The 22,387-nt window shown below is 36.0% G+C and overlaps 1 protein-coding gene across 1 annotated transcript; it reads right to left on the reverse strand.

The window, feature by feature from the left end:
- Positions 1-343: 343 nt before the first annotated feature.
- On the reverse strand, positions 344-18,734 carry fut9a (fucosyltransferase 9a). Its single transcript, XM_028000200.1, has 6 exons — positions 18,494-18,734; positions 18,249-18,360; positions 10,104-10,631; positions 9,148-9,392; positions 5,312-5,488; positions 344-5,106 (listed from the first exon to the last, which is right to left on the reverse strand). Exons 5-6 carry the CDS (start codon positions 5,322-5,324, stop codon positions 4,022-4,024), a joined length of 1,098 nt encoding a protein of 365 aa, XP_027856001.1. The 5' UTR covers positions 5,325-5,488; positions 9,148-9,392; positions 10,104-10,631; positions 18,249-18,360; positions 18,494-18,734; the 3' UTR covers positions 344-4,021.
- Positions 18,735-22,387: the final 3,653 nt, after the last annotated feature.

Here is a 22,387-nt window from a genome sequence, read left to right on the forward strand (position 1 = left end):
GGCAAGAAATTTATGTGTGTGTGTGTGTGTGTCTGCATAGTGCTTAATTCTCTGGGAGTAAAACTTTCTGTCATTGGAATTAGAATCCAAAGTAAAAAAACAAAACAAAAACAGTCGAACTTAAGTTTGACCTAGAAGTCTGTTCTTAAGCACTCAGAGCACTTTCTTTGAAGAAAAATTTATTCTCAACATGTTTCTCTATTTTCTGGCATTTAGCAAATAGAAATAGTTTTTCTAACTGGTTTAAAATAGGACGAGTCTAGTTTGTTTTATTTTGTGTGTCTTATTTTACAGTGTGTGTAAATATTTGGTTCTAGTATAACATTAGGTCACACCATTGAGGTTTATTCATTTCTCCATATCTTTATTCTCTCCATTATACTAGTAGACATCTATAGTTAGAACACATTTGGCAAAATACAATGATTTGGCAAAAAACTTGTTCTGACTCACTAAATGTCTCAGTAAACTGGCAGATTTTTTTTTTTTTTTTGTAATTTCAGTAGAAACCACACATAAGAGATTTAATCCCATTCATAGTACAAGATGTTTTTTGATCTCTGTACCTGCAAATTAACAAGATAATTCCTGATTTGCCTTCCAATCCTGAACAGACAATCTACAGCTCGCTGTATCTGAAAAGAAGAAAGGATGAATGGGACAAACAACATTCACAACAGAAACCCCATTTGTGCAAAATTACCAACCACACTGGACAACAAAGCTCCATGTTCATAAAGGAGAAAGAACTATACATTATAAAACCGTAAACAAAAGCATCTGTTGGACAGGCTTGCTGATAAACTCAAACAGCTCCATTTAAGACAACCCATAAGCACAGTGAGTTACACAACTTTACATAAATAAAAGTGCTATATCTGGGCTGCATTTTTGGCACACCTTTCTTTCGGACGTGATGCCAACAGGATTTCCACCTGATCCAAAACCATTTGAATGAAAAAGAAAAATAAACACACACACACACATGCTCCCATTCCCCGGCACTACAAGCATCGTCTCTGATCTGTATTTTTACTTCAAGTGTTTCCGACTGTTTACCTCAGTGTTTAGCCTCTTAATTCATCAAAACATCGCCCACAAGAATACAGTAGAATTTTATTCAGCGTCTTACCACTGTTATAAAGACATTTGAATTTTTAAAATATTTACAACATATTATGCTGTTCTTTCGCTAATGGAGTTGGATTGATAATCTCATGCCACAGCCCCGTTTTATCAAGTTGAACCCTTCAGTTTATGTCACGTATGCACTTGCTTCAATATTGATTTTAGTTTCCAGAGTGAGGTATAAAACTGAGCTCATGATACTTTACACGCTGGTCCCAGTGACAATGAAGAAGTATTCAACTCACACAAAAAATATATATTTCAGGCTTTGACCCAATAGAGAGCTGCCAGTTCAACTTGCATAAAATGTTCACATGGTTTTTGCTCAGAATTAAAACTTAAATGAAAAAACACAATGTCCAAACATTGATGATGGGTGGTGATGGAATCCAATTTACAGCTTTTCAAAGGAGATCTAAAAGTAATATAATTCTATTACTGTGATAATGTGATCTTAATTGTTATGTAGTGCTACATGCAACAGAGGAACAAAGAGCCCCGCAAAACCCGCTTTCAATTACGCACTCTCCGATGAGTCACAGAAAAGAAATATGGATGATCTATTAAATATTTTTAATTCAGAAGAAAATGGTTTTGGAAAAACTTCCATTTAAAAATAAATATTTAACTTTACAAATAAATATTTGAGGCTTTATTTTGAAATTGCAGAGAAGCATGGCATATTGACTCAGCCATGTTTTGATTTTGTTTTTTCATCTTCTGCACCTGCTCTATGAGAAAACAGAGCAGGTGCATCATAATCCACAATAGACATCATTACAACAGACGACCCATCAGGACCCTCTAAGTTTCTCTCAAAGGGCCTAATAAATTATTGAAATAAAAATAAATGGACACTTTGTAAAGAACTTCTGATCATCAGAAATAAAATCCTGCATTCATAAGTGGATTATTTTGCAATTTAAATGTTGTTAAGAGTAAGAGCAACTTAGGGTAAGGGTCAAAATTTCCAGGTTTATTTGAAAGCAGCGAGTAGTCAGAAGTCATCCGGCTCTGTTGCTAGGTAGATAAAAGGACCTCAACAGCTTTGTGATTGGTCGAACCCTCGAGAAAATCCAGAGGACTATTCCAATGCTAGTCACCTGTGAGCGGTTACAAATAGTAAAATCAACCAATCATGTAATTATTTCAAGTTGGTGGGGTTTGTAAAAAATAAATAAATTTAAAAAGGTGACACTTTCTGCTCAGTGTATAGGGACTTTTATTCAGCACTGAGACTTTATGCTCTTCAGTATCGAGTAGTTGGAGGCTCCTTTGGAACGGATTGACTATCTGCTGCTGTAAGCTGAGATGTTGGCTACAGTGAGGTGAATGTTGCAGCTGATCTTTTTAGAGTGTATTTTTAATTCAAAAGTTAGTTCATATTGCAAAAAAGAAGTCCCTTACCTGAACTGAAATTAGTTTAGAGAATTTAGGCTTTTCATAACTTGACATACTGCTGGACTACGAATTAGTCTTGACTTTTAGCGTTAACACATTATTTGGTTTTGAAGAGGTCCAGGCGGGTTAAAGACTGTCTTTTGTTTTTTTTTACAAAAGTTTAGTCATGCCATCTCATAGGCTTTGCATTTCCTGGAGTTATACTACCTTTGGCCTAGTTGTTACCGAAAGCAGCCTGATTTATATCGGCTGTGACAAAACTGGCTGACAAAGAGGCTAACAAAGATGTTCATAATCACAGGGATAAGCTGATGGGACATCATTTTCTTTAAAAATAGACAAAACAAACACAAATGTTGGTTCATGTTGTCGTGACATCATCAGTTCTGTGATTAATTTGGTGATGCCATTAAAAAGACGTTTAGACAGCTGTCTCAGAATTTGTCACATTTAGTTTGGAAAGTAATCAGTATGCGTTTAGGTCCTGATAAATGTTGACCTTTTGGTGTGAAAACAAAAGGTGTGTTTGGTGTGTTTTCAGAGAAGTCAAATTTGTGTGTTTGGTTGTTGTTACCATTTTAATAGGGATGAAATGATTCCTGAGTGTAGTGGCTTAATGTTCAAAGGATTTACCGCAAAATTTTGTTCATTTCCTTCTGTAACCCCTTAGAGCTGTATCTTTTCTTTGCTGTTGGGTATTTGGATTTAAACATAAGAGGAAATAGTCAGAAGGCCATGGAAACTGAGCCTCAGTTAAGAAGAAAGGAAAAGGAAAGGAAGGAAGAGGGGCAGAGGGAAGATCATAGAAAATGAAGGAAGTACAAAAGAGATGGAAGAGTGAAGGGATAAAGGAAAGAAAAGGAGGACTTAGAATACAAGAAGTAAAAAAAAAGATTTACGTAAACACGGAAGTGTTGAAGGATAGAATGAAACAAGAAGTTAAGCAGAAAAAGAAGGTAAGAAGAGAGGAAGGTAAGATAGTCGCCATACTACTTACTTATTTTTTAAATTCATGTCAAGACTTGGACAATGCTGAAAATGATGGTTGTTCAGGCTGCAAGGGAACCTTCTAAATAAAATCCAATTCACATCATTTATTTCTTGGTACCAACTACAGAAACCAAGCTCTTAATGACATGCCCGCTGAAAGTAATTACTACTACGATTATTGATCATTCTTCACAAAATGTAAAGAGAAGCCTCTTTTAGATCTGCAGTGCAAATGTAAACGTCAAAGAATGTTTAAAGACATCTACAGATTTCCAAAATTATTCACGACAGTGTTAAACTACCTTCACATTTGATTTCAGTGCTCTGCATAGGTGACATCTTCACAATCACAAATGAGATGGTATTTCAAAAAGGCCTGAATTAAATATTACATCTAAATTTTTAACTTAATGTTTGTCTCACCAAGTAATTGTTTTTTTTTCTGTGTGCTGAGTCCCACCTTATAGAGGTGATGAGTTCTGCATAGTCCATCTAAGCACCATCAGCCCCAGTACCACTTGTTAAGGTTATTGAATGACCTGTATTCTTTGTGTTGTCTCAGGTAATCACAGGCCTTACATGTGTGCTCTGCCCAGAAATGGGCTCTGTTTACTTTAAAGTGCCGTCTCCATTTAAAGTACCCAAGGTACAGTTCTTCGTTCTTGTCCAGAAGAAGCAGATAGTCAGCCAGCTCTTTGGGTGAGCTGAAATCATCCACATGGACAAAAGCATCTCCTTGCACAAAGTTCTCATAGTTTTCTCTGGTTGGGCCAAGAACCACAGGCACTGTGCCCACAGAGAGGGGGATGTATAGTTTTTCAGTGATGTAGTCCTTGTGGATTGAGTTCTCAAAGGACAAATAAAACTTACAACTGGCCATAGTAGGGATGTAATCTTTGTCAGCGACGTACTCCCCAAATGCATGTCCATACGCATGAACTTCAATGTATTTGTACAACTCGTTGTAATATTTCACTCGTACATGTTCTGGATTCCAGTTGCTGACGATCCAGCAGACCAGTTTGCTTTTGCTTGGTGGTACAAAGTCCTCCACAGTATCTGCTGCTACAATAGACCCATAAGGCACTTGGATGTCAGAATCCTGACGGTAATTGAGAGTCAGATTGAAGAAGTTATTAATCCCAGGAAGCTGGGCTGAATGCGACGGCGACTCCAAGTTCATCCAGATCCATTTCTGGAACGGGGGACGCTGGGATGTCGGCAAGTTGGACAAGTCCCCAGCAATGTCTCTGTGATGGATGACGACCCCGTCCGATTTGTTGTAGAAGTTTTTATCCGCTGTGATGAAGCAGCCCTCGATGTTGAAGTCAGAGCTGCAGATGTTCATTTCATAGGTTTGTCCAAAGGGCCACAGCCAAACAAGAACTGTAGTCATGTTTTTGTCACTCTTTGCAAAGACATGCTTGACATGATTTGAGGAATCAGATGACTCTAATGGACCATTTAGCCAGCTGGTGGATGGCTTAAAATACATCAAGAAGGCAGTCACAAAACATCCGAGAATAAAAATACTGAACAGAAGCGGTCGAAGGATTTTGTGAAAAGTTCCAGATGGCTTGCTCTGTCCTGAGAAGAGCACAGAAAAGAGAGAAAAAGAAAACACAATCAAAAGGTTTCAATATCAAGATTTGTCTCCGTTTTTGTATTCATTCATTTCACTCTCTACTGAATGAAAGCTGTCTTGAAAATGTATCCTGCATAGCGCAACGCATTAGATATTATGGAGTAACTCTGAGCAGTGATGCTTCTTCAATCACTTTGCTTTACAGACCTGTTGGCAGCATGCTGAGATCCACACAAAGCCCTTTATGAATCTGTGCTCTTTCAATTAATCGGATGGTCCGCAGTGAGAGATGCTTCTTTGAACTTTAGAAGAATGAAACACATCCTTGATGACCTAAAGAGGTTTGACTGGTCTTGACTCAGCAGGTCTTCCTAGGGATACTTTCTTCACAAGGACATTGAAAAAGATAAAGAGAAAGTACAGATTAAAAGTTTATAGGGGAAAAAAACCTCTATAAATTGTGTATAACCAACATGCAGAGACACAGTTATGGTCAAAGATCCACAGACACTTACAGTTTTCCATGAAAGTAATATAAATTCTCACATTTAATGAATGTGTTTGAGTTATTTTTCTAGGCTTGAGTGATTTTATAACATAAAACATTAGAGACTAAAAAAAGAAGAAAACAGGATTAAGTAGTCAAATTCAAATTTCAGAGCAAAATATTACATATAAGCCCAAATACACTAATATTTATTTGCAGACAAAGCTTGGATTACTAGGCAAAAAAATGACAAGAATGTTGAGAGGAAACAATGAGGTTGTGAACTTTGAAACATAGTCGTGGTGGAATCATGTCGAGGGGCTGATTCGCTGCTATCCTAATGTATTGCCATCTGCAATACATTAGAAGAATAAAACAGGTCCTTGGTGACCTAAAGAGGTCAATACAATTATGATTATGATCTGATCAAACATAAAGGACATGTACATTTTAACCTGACCTGCTATATTTGTGATTGCATCTTTGGACGTGTACTTTGATTTAGTGATGTTATTGGTACTCACCTTGGCCTATTACTGTGTTCAGTGTAAATACTCATACATTTATATACATAGCCTTTTCATTCAACCATGCAGTTAAAACAATCTTTCCATTAAAGCTGCGGTAAGTAAAACCCTCCCACTTGGGTATGATTGACACTGATAAGACACTCTTCCTGGCTCTTTTTTTTGTTATGGCAGTACCACAGGTAGGAGGCAGAGGACCTTGGATTTTTTTCACAGATTATCCATTGTCAGGACATTGTGACAGTATAATATGCAACAAATGTTGCATATTATACTGCCACAACGTCCTGACAGTATAATAAGCTGAAGCTTATCATGTAGGAGTTTGATAAACATACAGATAAGCATGTAAAAATGACAAACTATATTGTAGAGCCAAGCTAAACCTTTAAAATATACGGATTGCTTGTTGGAACCAAACATTTTACAAGCTGAAGTGATTATTTTAATCCAAGTGTTGTTTAGCTCCTGTGAGATTTGTAACAGAAATCACTTTAAGCTGTCATAGGCTCAGGTCTCACAAACTGGAACATTGTTGTGCCTACTGACTGCTATAAATGGTAAATGGTTTTGGACATCCTTGTAGGATTCGAAATGTATGTTATTTATGATGATACGAAGATGAAGACACTTTCCATCTGCTATGACTACATATTTGTACACCAATGAATTTGACCAGTTTAGCCTCTTATGTTTTGAAATGTGTTGCCATGACTAATGCAGAACATAACCATTTCATTTCATCAGAGTAAATACGCACTGAATAAAAACAGCAGCTTTGTTTCAGATCCATCATTCATAAAATTTGTCTTTCGATTTGCTGAGGTTTTAATCTCATGGGTTGCTACTGCATGGGACAGTAACCTGCCTTCAGATGTGATACAAAAGACTAAAACAACCTTACTTATTGTGTTATATCCCATGACAGTAATGCAGAAAATCAAGTGATTGTTGTTTTGCATGTCATCTTTGTTCTGTAACTTCATCAGTTCCTGTACTGTAACTACAGAAGGAAACAAACGGGAACTGATCTCAATCGCCTGTGTAAGGAAACAAACGGGAACTGATCTCAATCGCCTGTGTAAGGAAACAAACGGGAACTGATCTCAATCGCCTGTGTAAGGAAACAAACGGGAACTGAACTCTTCACTTTGCATACTGCACTACATCATCCCGCAGGTGCAACACACCTGTGCCTCAAGAGAACAGAAGAAACAGCAACACTATGTAATTAACTCAAGATAACCGAATAAGCTATGTAACTAGAGACCGCCCTAAGGAAATAAAAAGAGAGGACTCTGCAGGACGTACTTCAGAGTGGGTAGAGATTGTAACCGAGTACGTCTCTGTCCGTTCTCCTCGCGAGTATAAGAAATCTAACTCTCTTGTCCTTCCTCTTTATGTTATTATTGATGGTTTAGGTTGTTTTGAACCTGACACTTGGTCTGATGCTTTCTTCTCCTTTCATGCAGTCCCATGCCTTGACCTTGACAAAGGAAGTACAAGAAATTTTTGACACATAAAGAACCTCAATAAGCACTTGTTGGGAATTTCTGCAGCGTTTTCAGTGTTGAAATCAGCTTTGTGGTTGTAAATTTAAAAATGCTGAACACTAGAAAATTAGCTTGATCCAAATAATCATCTCAAATACAACGTGATCATTGGTTTAGAGCATAAACTTCCTGTTTAGTTTGGGAATATGCAACTCAGGAAGATGGTTTTGTCATTATGGCAATGAATGCTAAAACATATGTCTGGGTATTCCATGTTAGAGTTTAAGATCGTGAAAGCACTGCTTCTCTAATCAATGAAAATGAAAATGAAGAAAATAAAAAAAGGATGGTGTGAGAGAACAGCATTTTTCTTGTGTTGTTCTTCTTCTCCTGCTTCATTTAGACCATTATATCTTACTGTCAGCAGAAAATCTTCATGAGCAATATCTCAACAGAGTAAACAGAAGAGTGACTCTAATGTTTGCACCCGTGAATAGCTTTGGACTTGAAACTAAAATGAATTTTGCTTCTCAAATAAAACTTTTCCTTCTGAGAAGATATCTTTGACATTTATTAAGAACACCTAAAACATGGACACACTTTTAAAATACCTCTGCCAGGCAAAAAGGATTTAAAACAGATTGTCGAACAAAGTAAACAAGGGTAATATTACCACTAATCTTCAACAGATAACCTCCTGAATCTTTAAATATCATAAAATTTTACATTGATAATCATAGTATGTGCATTTTTCTGCTTTCTTCGATCCATTTCATTATGATTGGGAATCTAATTCCAACCCTATCGCGTTTAAGCCTGGGGCAATCTGTACTGTATGTCACTAGCTTTGCAGCATCACTCCATAACCGTAACAAGTTTGGTTCTCCCATCAGGTTGCTGAGTGTTGAAAGCTTTGTGATGCACAACAACCACAACAAACAGATCTAATGTCTGTATGAAAGGACAAAATAAAAAGAAAATTTACAGAAATGTAGGACTAAAACATTTGATGCTGTGAGGGATTAAAAAATCCAGGAGTTGATGACGGTGGTAAGGAGACATCATTGTTTTTGGGTCGACCACTTGAGCTTTCTGTTCTGGTTTTTCCAACCAGGGACAAACACTGTGCTTTCCTTTTCCATCGGTGCATTTCTCAGAAATTATAGGATGTTCATAAAATATTCTATTGTCGACACATTTTGTTCCCCTTTTGGCATGCACTCAAAATATTTTCCTCATTGTAAAATGTTATGACACTTACGTACATTCGATGCCAATTTGACTTAACTGCAATGAAATCCTATCTTAATCTCCAATGAAATGTGATCTAGCTGTACACTAGTTTAGATAGGGCTAAGTTTTGAAAAGATTTCTTGTGTAAAATGAAGTAAACCAAATTACTTGCATTTTTATAACAATTAACTGTGCAAATGCTAAAGAAGACAGCTTAGAAATGAGAAATCATCTATCGCATGGTCTGGCTGTGTTTTACAGAAGAGTACAGGTCTGCAGAAGAAGATTGTGTTGATGCCTCACCTTCTCTCTTACGTTCGTTGTCAGAAGAGGAAGGTGAACGCTGCCTCTCAGAGCGTCGTCTGAATTGATAATAATTCTCCGGCTTCTGGAAAGTTTCGTCTGTTTGAGACTGCGTTGAGGACGATGCTCGGTCTGTCTGTATCTATTCAGGAACATCCTCATCGTCGTCCACACCCGATACTACAGGGAAAGAGAGGCAGCGCTACCTGATGGGAACCACCCTTCAGCAGACGCTTGTCCAACACCTTGAAACAGAGGATACATGTCAGATATAGAGTCATATCTTTTCTCGAGGGTTGTCTTTTCTTTTCGTTTTTTTTTTAGACACAAAACATTGTCATCAATGAAGTGCTTGACCTTTGCATATTTGTTCCATTTTTTTATTCACTTTCTTGACCTTACACAAACAAAATTCTAAATATAATAAACACTTTCCTTTCTCACACATATTATTTCAGTAGAAAACAATGACCTGTTTTACCACATAACCCCATTTTTATAGGACTTTTATTTATAGGTGTTCATCCATCCATCCATCCATCCATTTTCTGTGCACCCTTGTCCCTAATGGGGTCGGGAGGGTTGCTGGTGCCTATCTCCAGCTACGTTCCAGGCGGGAGGCGGGGTACACCCTGGACAGGTCGCCAGTCTGTCGCAGGGCTATAGGTGTTCAATTCTAGGAATTTTTCAGAACTTGAACATCTGGATTTGTTTCTGGTTTGCCATGTTTAGTTCCAGTTTTCTAACCCACATGCAGAACACCACAGGAGAGCAGGAATCAGTTAGAGGATGTTTATTAATACAATAAGGCAAGAGAGGTCGGGTGAGAATAATCCCTGGGGCAGATTCACGGAATCGTCGGTACACTGAAGGACAGTAAAGGGAGATGGTGAGTTTGTGGCTGTCGAAGATGAGAGCATCAAAAAATGTTCAAGACTGATCTTACTTGTACTTACATGTACACCTCGGGGTTATGATTCCTTTGTGTGGGTCTAGAAGGTGATCAGGGTTCCAGAGGATGGCTCGATTGGGGAGGTTCCGTGTGGAAAGGTGGAGGCTGCTGAGGAGGGCAGACAGGTAGGTACAGGCGTGGAGGAAGACAGAGGAGCAGTCCGACTGCCAGCTGGGGAATCCAGGAGCAGTTTGTGATCGAACGGAGGAGGTGAAGATGGGACTCGGGCAACCAGTGGGTAATAATCCACGGTGTCACGAGGAGAGGAAATCCCGAAAGCCAGAACGAGGTCTTCTCAAGGAGAATACACGGTGTCACGAGGAAAAAACCTGAGAACAAGGAAGCAACAATTACAAAGAGATCTTCTCAGAGAGTACACTCAGGAGGGCTCAGAGTACCGTTACTGGCTAATATTCAGGCAAAGAAGTGCAGACCATCCGCTCCTCTTAAGCCTCAGGATGATTGGATAATGAAACATAGGTGTGCTTGAACCACAGGTACGCCCTTCCAGGAAGACAGCCTCTAGTGACATCTGGTGGATGAAGGGAGGAGCCACAGACCAACAGGGAGAACAGAAAAAAACCCACAAAAAGGGAACAAAAACCCCAGTTCCCAACATGATTATTTATCACTGATACAACATGTTAATGATTATTTATCACTGATATAACATGTTAATGATTATTTATAACTGGTATAACATGTTAATGATTATTTATCACTGATATAACATGTTAATGATTATTTATAACTGGTATAACATGTTAATGATTATTTATCACTGATATAACATGTTAATGATTATTTATCACTGATATAACATGTTAATGATTATTTATCACTGATATAACATGTTAATGATTATTTATCACTGATACAACATGTTAATGATTATTTATCACTGATATAACATGTTAATGATTATTTATAACTGGTATAACATGTTAATGATTATTTATCACTGATATAACATGTTAATGATTATTTATAACTGGTATAACATGTTAATGATTATTTATCACTGATATAACATGTTAATGATTATTTATAACTGGTATAACATGTTAATGATTATTTATCACTGATACAACATGTTAATGATTATTTATCACTGATACAACATGTTAATGATTATTTATCACTGATATAACATGTTAATGATTATTTATCACTGATACAACATGTTAATGATTATTTATCACTGGTATAACATGTTAATGATTATTTATAACTGGTATAACATGTTAATGATTATCACTGATACAACATGTTAATGATTATTTATCACTGATACAACATGTTAATGATTATTTATCACTGATATAACATGTTAATGATTATTTATCACTGATATAACATGTTAATGATTATTTATCACTGATACAACATGTTAATGATTATTTATCACTGATACAACATGTTAATGATTATTTATAACTGGTATAACATGTTAATGATTATTTATCACTGATACAACATGTTAATGATTATTTATCACTGATATAACATGTTAATGATTATTTATCACTGATACAACATGTTAATGATTATTTATCACTGGTATAACATGTTAATGATTATTTATAACTGGTATAACATGTTAATGATTATCACTGATACAACATGTTAATGATTATTTATCACTGATACAACATGTTAATGATTATTTATCACTGATATAACATGTTAATGATTATTTATCACTGATATAACATGTTAATGATTATTTATAACTGGTATAACATGTTAATGATTATTTATCACTGATATAACATGTTAATGATTATTTATAACTGGTATAACATGTTAATGATTATTTATCACTGATACAACATGTTAATGATTATTTATCACTGATATAACATGTTAATGATTATTTATCACTGATACAACATGTTAATGATTATTTATCACTGATATAACATGTTAATGATTATTTATAACTGGTATAACATGTTAATGATTATTTATCACTGATATAACATGTTAATGATTATTTATAACTGGTATAACATGTTAATGATTATTTATCACTGATACAACATGTTAATGATTATTTATCACTGATATAACATGTTAATGATTATTTATAACTGGTATAACATGTTAATGATTATTTATCACTGATACAACATGTTAATGATTATTTATCACTGATACAACATGTTAATGATTATTTATAACTGGTATAACATGTTAATGATTATTTATCACTGGTATAACATGTTAATGATTATTTATCACTGATATAACATGTTAATGATTATTTATAACTGGTATAACATGTTAATGATTATTTATCACTGATACAACATGTTAATGATTATTTATCACTGATACAACATGTTAATGATTATTTATAACTGGTATAACATGTTAATGATTATTTATCACTGATACAACATGTTAATGATTATTTATCACTGATATAACATGTTAATGATTATTTATAACTGGTATAACATGTTAATGATTATTTATCACTGATACAACATGTTAATGATTATTTATAACTGGTATAACATGTTAATGATTATTTATCACTGATTCAACATGTTAATGATTATTTATAACTGATACAACATGTTAATGATTATTTATAACTGGTATAACATGTTAATGATTATTTATAACTGGTATAACATGTTAATGATTATTCATCACTGATATAACATGTTAATGATTATTTATAACTGGTATAACATGTTAATGATTATTTATCACTGATATAACATGTTAATGATTATTTATAACTGATATAACATGTTAATGATTATTTATCACTGATTCATCATGTTAATGATTATTTATCACTGATTCAACATGTTAATGATTATTTATCACTGATTCAACATGTTAATGATTATTTATCACTGATTCATCATGTTAATGATTATTTATCACTGATTCAACATGTTAATGATTATTTATCACTGATTCAACATGTTAATGATTATTTATCACTGATTCAACATGTTAATGATTATTTATCACTGATTCATCATGTTAATGATTATTTATCACTGATTCAACATGTTAATGATTATTTATCACTGATTCAACATGTTAATGATTATTTATCACTGATTCAACATGTTAATGATTATTTATCACTGATTCAACATGTTAATGATTATTTATCACTGATTCAACATGTTAATGATTATTTATCACTGATTCAACATGTTAATGATTATTTATCACTGATTCATCATGTTAATGATTATTTATCACTGATTCAACATGTTAATGATTATTTATCACTGATTCAACATGTTCATGCTAACAGTCAGACAAATGTAATTACAGGGCTTAAACTCAGCTTGTCACTGCAACAAAACAGCAAGAGAGAAAAGAGTAAGCATTAATTTTCAAGGAAGTGATATTATTTTACAATGTATTCACAGGTTATATATTCTGTATTCACTGCACATGTAGAATGCTGATGCCAGAGTTCTTAATAACACTATGCTCCAGATGTATTATCTCAGTGTGTAGTTGCAAGATTTGCATTTCAGTTCACATCCCTAGGACCATCCAGTTCTGTTTCTGCACTATCTATACACATGCACAATCAGCTCTTAAGAAAAACAAACAAAGCAGTTTAACAAGAGCAGCACTGATAACTTTTACAGTTCCTCTGCACTCAGGGACACTGCTGTGATGAAGATAAAAACGTGAAAAAAAGATTTCCTCACGTCGAAATGCCAGAAATGCAAATGCTGTGGTCCTTTGCAAACACAAACATATATCAAAGATTAATAGTTCTTACATACTTTGTGCATCCTCACTGCTACAAGCCACTGTCAACATTGAGACCATTTAAATACAGTTTTTCCAGGGTAAATAGGAAAATTTGAATTTTATTTAAAACCTGGGTTGAAACACATGCAATAATGCAATTTTTTTTTTTTTTTTTACATACATACACTCAGATTGATTCCATTTGCTAAATTCCAGAATAATAGATATTTTTCTTTTTATTCTTGCAGTTAAGAGGTTATAATCTCTAATTTAGTAGTATTACATTTCAAATTGCATAACTTGGGTCAAACGTTTTGGGAACTTTCCATAATTTTCTCATATCGTTTGCTGAAACTTTGGCCCATTCCTTCTGACTGAACTTCTGTTAAAGGTTTCTAGGCTACCTTGTTCACACACATTTGTCAGGGTTCAGAGGTCAAGGTTTTGTGATGGCGCCTCCAAAACATTGGTCAGTTTGTAACTAATTTGGTTGTATGAATAGGTTCGGTATACATTTAGTAAAGTAAAGTTTATTTGTGTAGTACATTTCAGCAACAAGGCAATTAAAAGTGTTTCACATCATAGGAACATCATACAGTCACCAATTGTGAAACCAGTAACAAACATTACATTTTGACAATCATCAAATAAATCAGCGCGCATCAAATATGTTGGTCAATGTTCCAGTGATTGTGGGTCAAAAGCAACTCTTTAAAAGCAACTTTTTAGCCTTGATCTAAAGGAACTGTGTGTTTTTTCAAAGTTTGTTCTAGATTTGAAGCACATAGAAGCTGAATGTTGCTTCTCCGTGTTTGGTTCTGGTTCTGGTTCCGGCGATGCAGAGCAGACCAAAGTGCTACAATGACAAAGAGCTCAAATGTATTTTGGTGCTAAGCTGTTCAGTGATTTATAGACAAACAGCAGCCATCTATAGAGCCATCATAAGGATTTTAGAACTGGGGTGTTGTGTGCTCTGTCTTCCTGATTTTTAGTGAGAACGCGAGCAGCAGTGTTCTGGATCAGCGGCAGCTGTCTGACTGATTTTTTAGGCAGACCTCTGAAGGCACTGTTGCAGTAATCAATGCGACTAAAGATAAAAACGTCTTCTGAACCTGGGAGGTTCGGCAGGTGATGTAAGGCCTAACATAGCAACTATCTTAGAAGACCCGTCTGTACCAGAATTTGGCTTGAGATGTTGCTTTAATATTTCCACACAACATTCTACCTAACATTTAGTGAACTGCGCCAGTCCTTCACAATAAAATACCACACATGATCATGATGCCATGTCCATACTTCATGGTTGAGACAGAGTTTATCTCTCCCCCCCCTCTAAATACAAGCATTGTAATTATTGCTAAGCATTTTCATTTTAGCTTCCTCAAACTACATGGCATGTCTCCAGACATGATGTTTTTTTTTTATATTGAGTGTATTTGCAAACTGCTATCTGACTTTTCCCCTGCTGAGTCGCCTTTCAGTCCATGTTGACTCCAGTTCTGTTTCCATTTGTGGAATGGAGCTCCACAACTTTCTTCCTGGTATCTAATACCTAATCTCAAAAAATCTCTTCCTCATTACTCTGGCTTATATTAAATAGAAATCATTTTGGTCATTTTAGTGGATCTAAAAACACTAGTTTTTACAAAAAGGGAACATCAATCGGTTATTTTGATCTGCAGTTTCATTTCTAAATACTTGTGAAAGTATATGAAAAGAAAGAAAATACATTTTCCAATGATTAAAAGATGAAGCTACCAACCAAAGCATATCAAAGTGTGCACCTTTCTCAGCCTTTCTTGAAGCAGCTCATCAACAAAATTAATATTTCTTTGTTTTCATCGTTTCCCTTTCTAAGGACAACTTTCTTGACCAGTTAAAGACACAGTTTCTTTGCCATAAAAAGCCCTTGTTTTTTTTAGGTCATTATCCTGTCCAATGTAGTGCTTGCCCTACTTTTCCAGGTTTACTGTATCGGTCTTAATATGAACAGTGCATCTACATTAGTTCCAATTCAGATGTTTTAAGTCAGGATTCTGCATTGATTCTCATCCTTCTTTACTGTTTCTTTGAATGCATGGTCTCTTTGTTTAACCCACACATAAAATCTATACAGACATCGTTGTAACTCATATTCTGTGCAGTTGCAGCTAAGCAGTGTGTGAAAAATTGTGACCCAGTTTTTGAGTCAGAATGAAAATTAGAGAAGACTAGAAGGAGCACTGTCATTATTCACCGACTCGACCAAATCAGACTTCTTCACTTCTTCTCTGCCACAGGATGAAATAAAACATGTTAAAATGTTAGAATGATGCTGCATATTATTGTTTATGTCGCTGGATTGTGTTAATGACTTTATTTTACAAAAATATGATACTGTTAGCTTTTTAGATCCGAAGCAGTTGCACTACAGAGATAATCACAAACTGCTGGGAGATTTAAGTTTAAATGCATCTTTAATTTTACCAGCATTTCTCCTGACTGGATGTAATATTACATTTAGTAGTGGCCCAACCAGAATCCTGACTTGAATTTCATGCATAATCTCTGGAGGGAACTAAAGATTAGGGTGATGGCAAGGAGGACTTCCAACCTTTCAGCCATGAATCTGCTGCCTGGAAGGTTCTGCCTCCTGTCGTGTGCAGCTTAGAGCTTCGGGGGATTAAACAGTGTCTGCAGAACAGAGGTTTGTCATGGTTGTTGGGAATTAGATGAGATTCTTCAGGTAGCCTGGTGCATTGGCATGCGATCAGCTAGAGCTTGCATTGAATCCTCATTTTTAACAGGAGGCAGTAGAAAGAGTGGAGGATTGAAGTGATGTTGTCATATTTGTGTCTCCTAACCAGGATCCTGGTAGCAGAGTTCTAAATGTACTGGTGTCTATGAATGCTAAAGGAATCCTACAGAGGAGTGTGCTCCATTAGTCCAGCCTGGAGGAAACAGACCAGCTTCTCTGCATCTTTCAGGCAGAAGGGGAGGGGTTGAGTTCGGGAAGAGTTGTTCAGATGAAAGAACTAAGACTTACAAAGTTCTTGAATGTGTTGCTGAAATGATAAGTTGGGGTCAAATTTGACTCTTAGAGTGGAAGAGAGAGAAATAGCAACAATCTGGTTTAAAAAGGAAGTGCTGAGGATTTGAGTTGCAGCGGAGTGCCAAGAGTAGTTTGAGAAAGTTATTGGTCATCCATGTCCTTTCCTCCTGCAGCTGGGATATTTAACCAACATGGGAATGACATACTGCTATTGAAACAAAATAGCAAATACTAATAAAATATAACATAAAATATAAAAGAAATATACTTATATATAATGTATTATATATAAATATATACGTTCTCTCTATCAATTCTACCAAGAAGAATATGAAGTCATAGTCTTACCAGAACCTGGTTACAATAAGCATTTAAGTTCTCTGCAGCGTTTGATGAGGAAAATTTATCCTAATATTATTAGCATTGTATTTGAGCATTTATGTATATAATTGTGATCCTGGGTGGATTCAAAATAAGCCACATATGCAGCTAAATTTTGCTTATAAGAATCAGACATGTGATGTACTTCAAGTCAACCCTGAAAGAAAAAAGAACAGTTTGAATGCTTAATTTCCTTTATGCCATTTTGGACATTAACTTTGGGTGCAGGGTGCTTGATATAAACACTGATTAAGAACTCCGTGTAGAGATGTGCATGCCTGCACCATGGACTGCTGAGGAGTCTATTTCACATTCAACTGATCCCTTTAGCTTCCCTCCAACTGCACCCGTATTATGGCTACAGGGTTGCTTCAAATTCGACATATACCCTCAATTAAAAAAAAAAAAAAAAAGGTTCACTAAAACTGAGACGCACTGATGTGCATCAAAACACAGGCCAGGTCTTGGTGTCCGATTTACGAGCATCCGGACAGGACGTCTGAGCCTGACTCTGCACTCCCTCCACGAGAATAATGAATCTCCAGCTACCGAGCAGTGAAGGTCATTTTAAAACGTGATGCTTTCGAGACACTATTTAAAATGGTTGACTGTGTAAAGTTCACGAATAGCGGAAAATCACCGGGATTGTGCTACGCACCGACTGACACAGCGCAGTTAATTGAGTCCCAAACGCCAGAATAAAAGCCCGAGTAATGCTGAATGGGGCTGAAAATGTCTGGAGCTGCAAAACACGGACAAGAAAACAGAAGTCCCATTCATTAGGAGGGTGGAAGCGCACGATCTAAATTGTCTGGTGGATTAAATATCTTTTTTTAAAAATGGAGGAGTTAAATGAGACGCGGAGATCGGTGAATCTCTGTCATTCTGCCCCTTCTGCAGAAATCACTACTAATTAGCCGAATAATTGGATACCAGAAGCAAATAAATGAAAATAACAACCAGAGGATTTTTTTTTTTTTAGGGGCTACTCACCATCTCGACATACGTGAGTCAAAACAGAGCCTTCCTCTGATTAATCGCGGAGATCCTTCTCCTTCTCAGGTTCAAAGACACCTTGCACCACGCAGAAAAGCTGCGGATGCGCCTGGAATTAAAAATAAATAAATAAATAAATAAAATCAGGCAATCCGCTGTGGGTATCTGCAGCAGCGGGTTGGGATGAACCCGCATTCGTCGTCTTGATCTCGAGAAAAAAAAAAAAAGGAGAAAGACTCTACCTATGAAGCGGCGACGCACGCTGCCCGCATCATTCCCTCTGCAGCACACCGACCGGGAGATGGTGGCTGCAAATTAATTAAATAAATAATGATTAAATTAAAAAAAAAAAAAGAAGATAAAAAAAAAAAGAGGAGGCGGGGGTGGCTGCCTCGATTCGCTGCACATTAAATTCGCGGCTCGGTGTGAGAGGACGCCATATATGCTCAGGGATGTGATGCGATGTGGAATAATTCCCTGCTGGCTTGCCCATGCGCTACCTTGTTCTGTTTACGGTCAGTGCTGCTGGAGGAAGTGGAGATGCTGCTGCGGCGCATTTAAAAAAAAAAAAATGCTGTTCAATAGAGACTGTGCATTCCGTAAATATGCATGTTTTTTTTTTCTTCTTCACATTTTGAGAGGTTACAATCATGACATTATGTAGGCTATGTCTCGTTGGGATGTCAGTTAACAACCCAACACATGTAGTGCGTACGACACATCATTTTCCATTAACATCTGAACTGCATGGCATGTTTTTTTTTTTTTTTTTTAATATATCAGTCCAATATCTTAATATTTTAAATGAATTGTACTGCAACTAGTTGCCTTCAAAAGCCACTTTGAAGTTTAGAATGTCTCTTTTCTAAACAACAGCACTGCACAATACTTTGCAAAAAGTTTCATGCAATTTCAATGTTTTCACGTTTTGTCATGGTAAAGCCACTAAATATATTATATGTTATTTAACCAGGTTAAAGTGGGGCATAATTTTAAGAAGCAACAAATTGAATATGTTGTTTTTAAAAGAAATCAGGTATGACTTTATATTTTTTTGTGTTTTTATGATGTAAAGCACTTTGAACTGCCTTGCTGCTGAAATGTGCCTTAAATACAACCTTGATTGATTGATTGATTGATTGATTGATTGATTAATTGATTGATTGATTGTTATGCCTTTTTTATGCAATTGTTATGGCCCCAATAATTAGGGGTTTTCATCCCCCATTTACGTAGATGACACAAACCACCGGGAAACTAATTATCTGTATAAGTCACCCAATCACCAAACATAGTCCAGAGTTGTTGAAATGTGAAAATGTGACATTTGAATAACAGCCTCGACTCTACAAAAGAATGTTGGCACTAAATGTTGCACATTTGTCAAGAATGCCATCCAATGCCATCACATGTGTTCCATTCAAACTTTCATCTTATTGGCCGAAACCAATTAAAGTATGTGGATAGCCAAACAGCCCGGGATGTTAACCAGCCGTGAGTTTTCCAAAAAGACCTAATCAGCTCAGAGATTCAATGTGATCTGACTGGACTTGAACTATTTTGAGAAAAAGATTGACAAAAAAAAATAATGAACTATAGTGTGAGTTGATCTACCACATAACATCTCATTAAAATACTGTTGTTTGTTTGTTGTAAATTCAAGCAAATACTTTTGCCTTTGACCTTTGGACGATGCAAAATAAAGATTACAGTAATGGTAATGAACTTGAACGACTATGTTAACAGAGCATGAAATTCTTGTAAATATTAAGTGGATGTATGATTTCACGCATAATGAATACACTTCTAACCAGAGAGGATTAAAATGTAAGTTCACTCATAAATGTGTATTTTTTTCCCCCCATCAAACTTTGGGAAAGCTTGTTAAATAATCATTTAAGTCCTTTCTGATCAGATTATAGCGTAGGACTTGTGAGACTCTGGTTTCAAAATGAATGATCTAAACTGAAAGTGCAAACGTTTAAAAAGCACTTATGTGCTTCTGCTAAACAGAATCAAGCTCCAAATGTGTTAGATCATCCCAACCTCTCATTGAGCACTTGGGTCAGACATCTATCTGTCATTGCTGTTGCGCCGTGAGATGAGCTTAATGAATCTTGATCCTCAATAAATGCAGGATTTCTAGCTAGAGTTTAGTTTAAACAGAAGGGCATCAGGAAAGGAAATCTGAGTCCAGGGCCATCCCTTAATAACCCAGAGAGAAATATCCTGGTCTCAACAAGTTGAAATTAGTTACAATCACAAAAGATCTGCTGATGCTTAATGGACAAAAGACGAAGAATTGTAGCATAAAAATGACAACTTACATGCTGTTGAGACTGGGCTTCAACGTAAGGATGAAATAGTGCATGGGGAGGAGGCGTCTCAATTGAATCCATTTGAGTGAAAATATTATGCAGTCCATCAAGAATGTAAAACTGAAAAGAGCTTCCACGTCTGAACAATGACCCACACAGACCTCTGCTGTGGATCTCATGAAAGACGTTCTTTTTGGACCACACATTCCTATGACTTGGAAGAGTCGTAGGACTCTTTGACTAAATGAGTCATGTAATGTTTAAACAATGTGCTGAATCAGAAAGAAAATGCACTGGAGTGTGAAATGGAACAACATAGACCTATCAGTAAGTGGCAACTTCAAACATTGCTCCAGTTAAATATTTTCAAGCTGTCGTCTGTAATAGAGGATGTCACAGTTTTAATAGAGGTCGTCACTGGTGCATATTTCCACCAGTATTTTTCAAACAACTCAACTTCTCAGAAATTTAATGAAATTTGTTTTAGAGAACCAGAAGAAGAGCTTATTCTTATACTCAGTGGGGGTCTATAAAATTTGAATGCAGTAGAAACACGTTCACAGACCTGGAAGTCACTGATCTTTACTTACTTCATGAGTAACCTAAAAGAGTCCTGAAGCACATCATCGTCCTAAGTTATAAAATGTTGCTCTAGCTTTTCAAGCTTGCTCTGTTTGGTTGATTCTGATCAGAAAATATACTTGGCCCACTTAAAAATGTACTTTTTGCCAGCTTATTATAGGCAGGCCCAAAATTGTACAAATCTCTGTTAATATATGGTGTTTTTGACAGTGAATGAGGCAGGTGTCTTAAAAGATAATAAAACAACGTAAAAGGAGTATTCATTTGAAGGAAAATTAAAGAATTAAATTTATATGAAATAATTTATAAAAACCTGAGTTTATCCTAGATGTATCTAGGACTTCATTCTGATGCATGGCCCTATAATGCCTCAGCATTGAGGAGGTGGATTTATTTAAATAAGACAGTTCTGTCAAACATGTGCGACATTTAACCTGCAGAACATAATATGAAAAAAAACAAAAAAAACTAAGAGTCAATTTCAGCTGAATTTGGATTCAGATAGACTCAAGTAAAAACTGAAAAGAAACAACGAAGTGATAACCGATACCTTATTTTCTGATGTAGGATCAAAATGGTCCCAAACTACGACACCTTTCGTGGCTGCTCCGTGGATGACGCTGTCCCGTAAAAGATCAAGAATTCTTTGGAGAAATGCATCCCGTTGACAGATTATGTTCCATATATACACAGTTTGGCACACCAGTGTCATTTCAAAACAGTTTCTGTATCGGTCACGTGACTTGCTGAAAGCAATACGGGGTTTTGTCTATGGGGGTGATTCTCACGAACCCAACCTATAGAATGTCTTAAAAGATTTTAGGGTCCTTGGTGTCCAAAAAATGTGAAAAAAAAAAAGGTTTTGTGGTTTCAAATTTCTTTATGGAAATTATGTTACGGTAATGAATTTATTTGCTCAAAGTTAGAATAAAATGTTTAAAAATACCTAGAAAATGTGCATATAGATTATAATTTTACAGTAAAAAGTAAAATTAGTATCCATTTTATAAAGAGTGAGTGTTTTTGTGTGTATATAATGTTTTTTAATTTTTGCTACGATTTGGACCATGTTCGTGAGAATCATGGGCTTTATGCATGCGCCGACGCATCGGTGTTGCCGGACCCATCACTATCGTATATCATGGAGGGACTTTTTAACACTAGGCCACAAACTACCTAGGCAGTGTTTTCAGGTGGTGTAATTTGTTTGATAGGATATCAGGTTGTTTTGGGGTT

Source organism: Xiphophorus couchianus, chromosome 19 (assembly GCF_001444195.1).
Source record: "Xiphophorus couchianus chromosome 19, X_couchianus-1.0, whole genome shotgun sequence".
Lineage (NCBI taxonomy): Eukaryota > Metazoa > Chordata > Actinopteri > Cyprinodontiformes > Poeciliidae > Xiphophorus > Xiphophorus couchianus.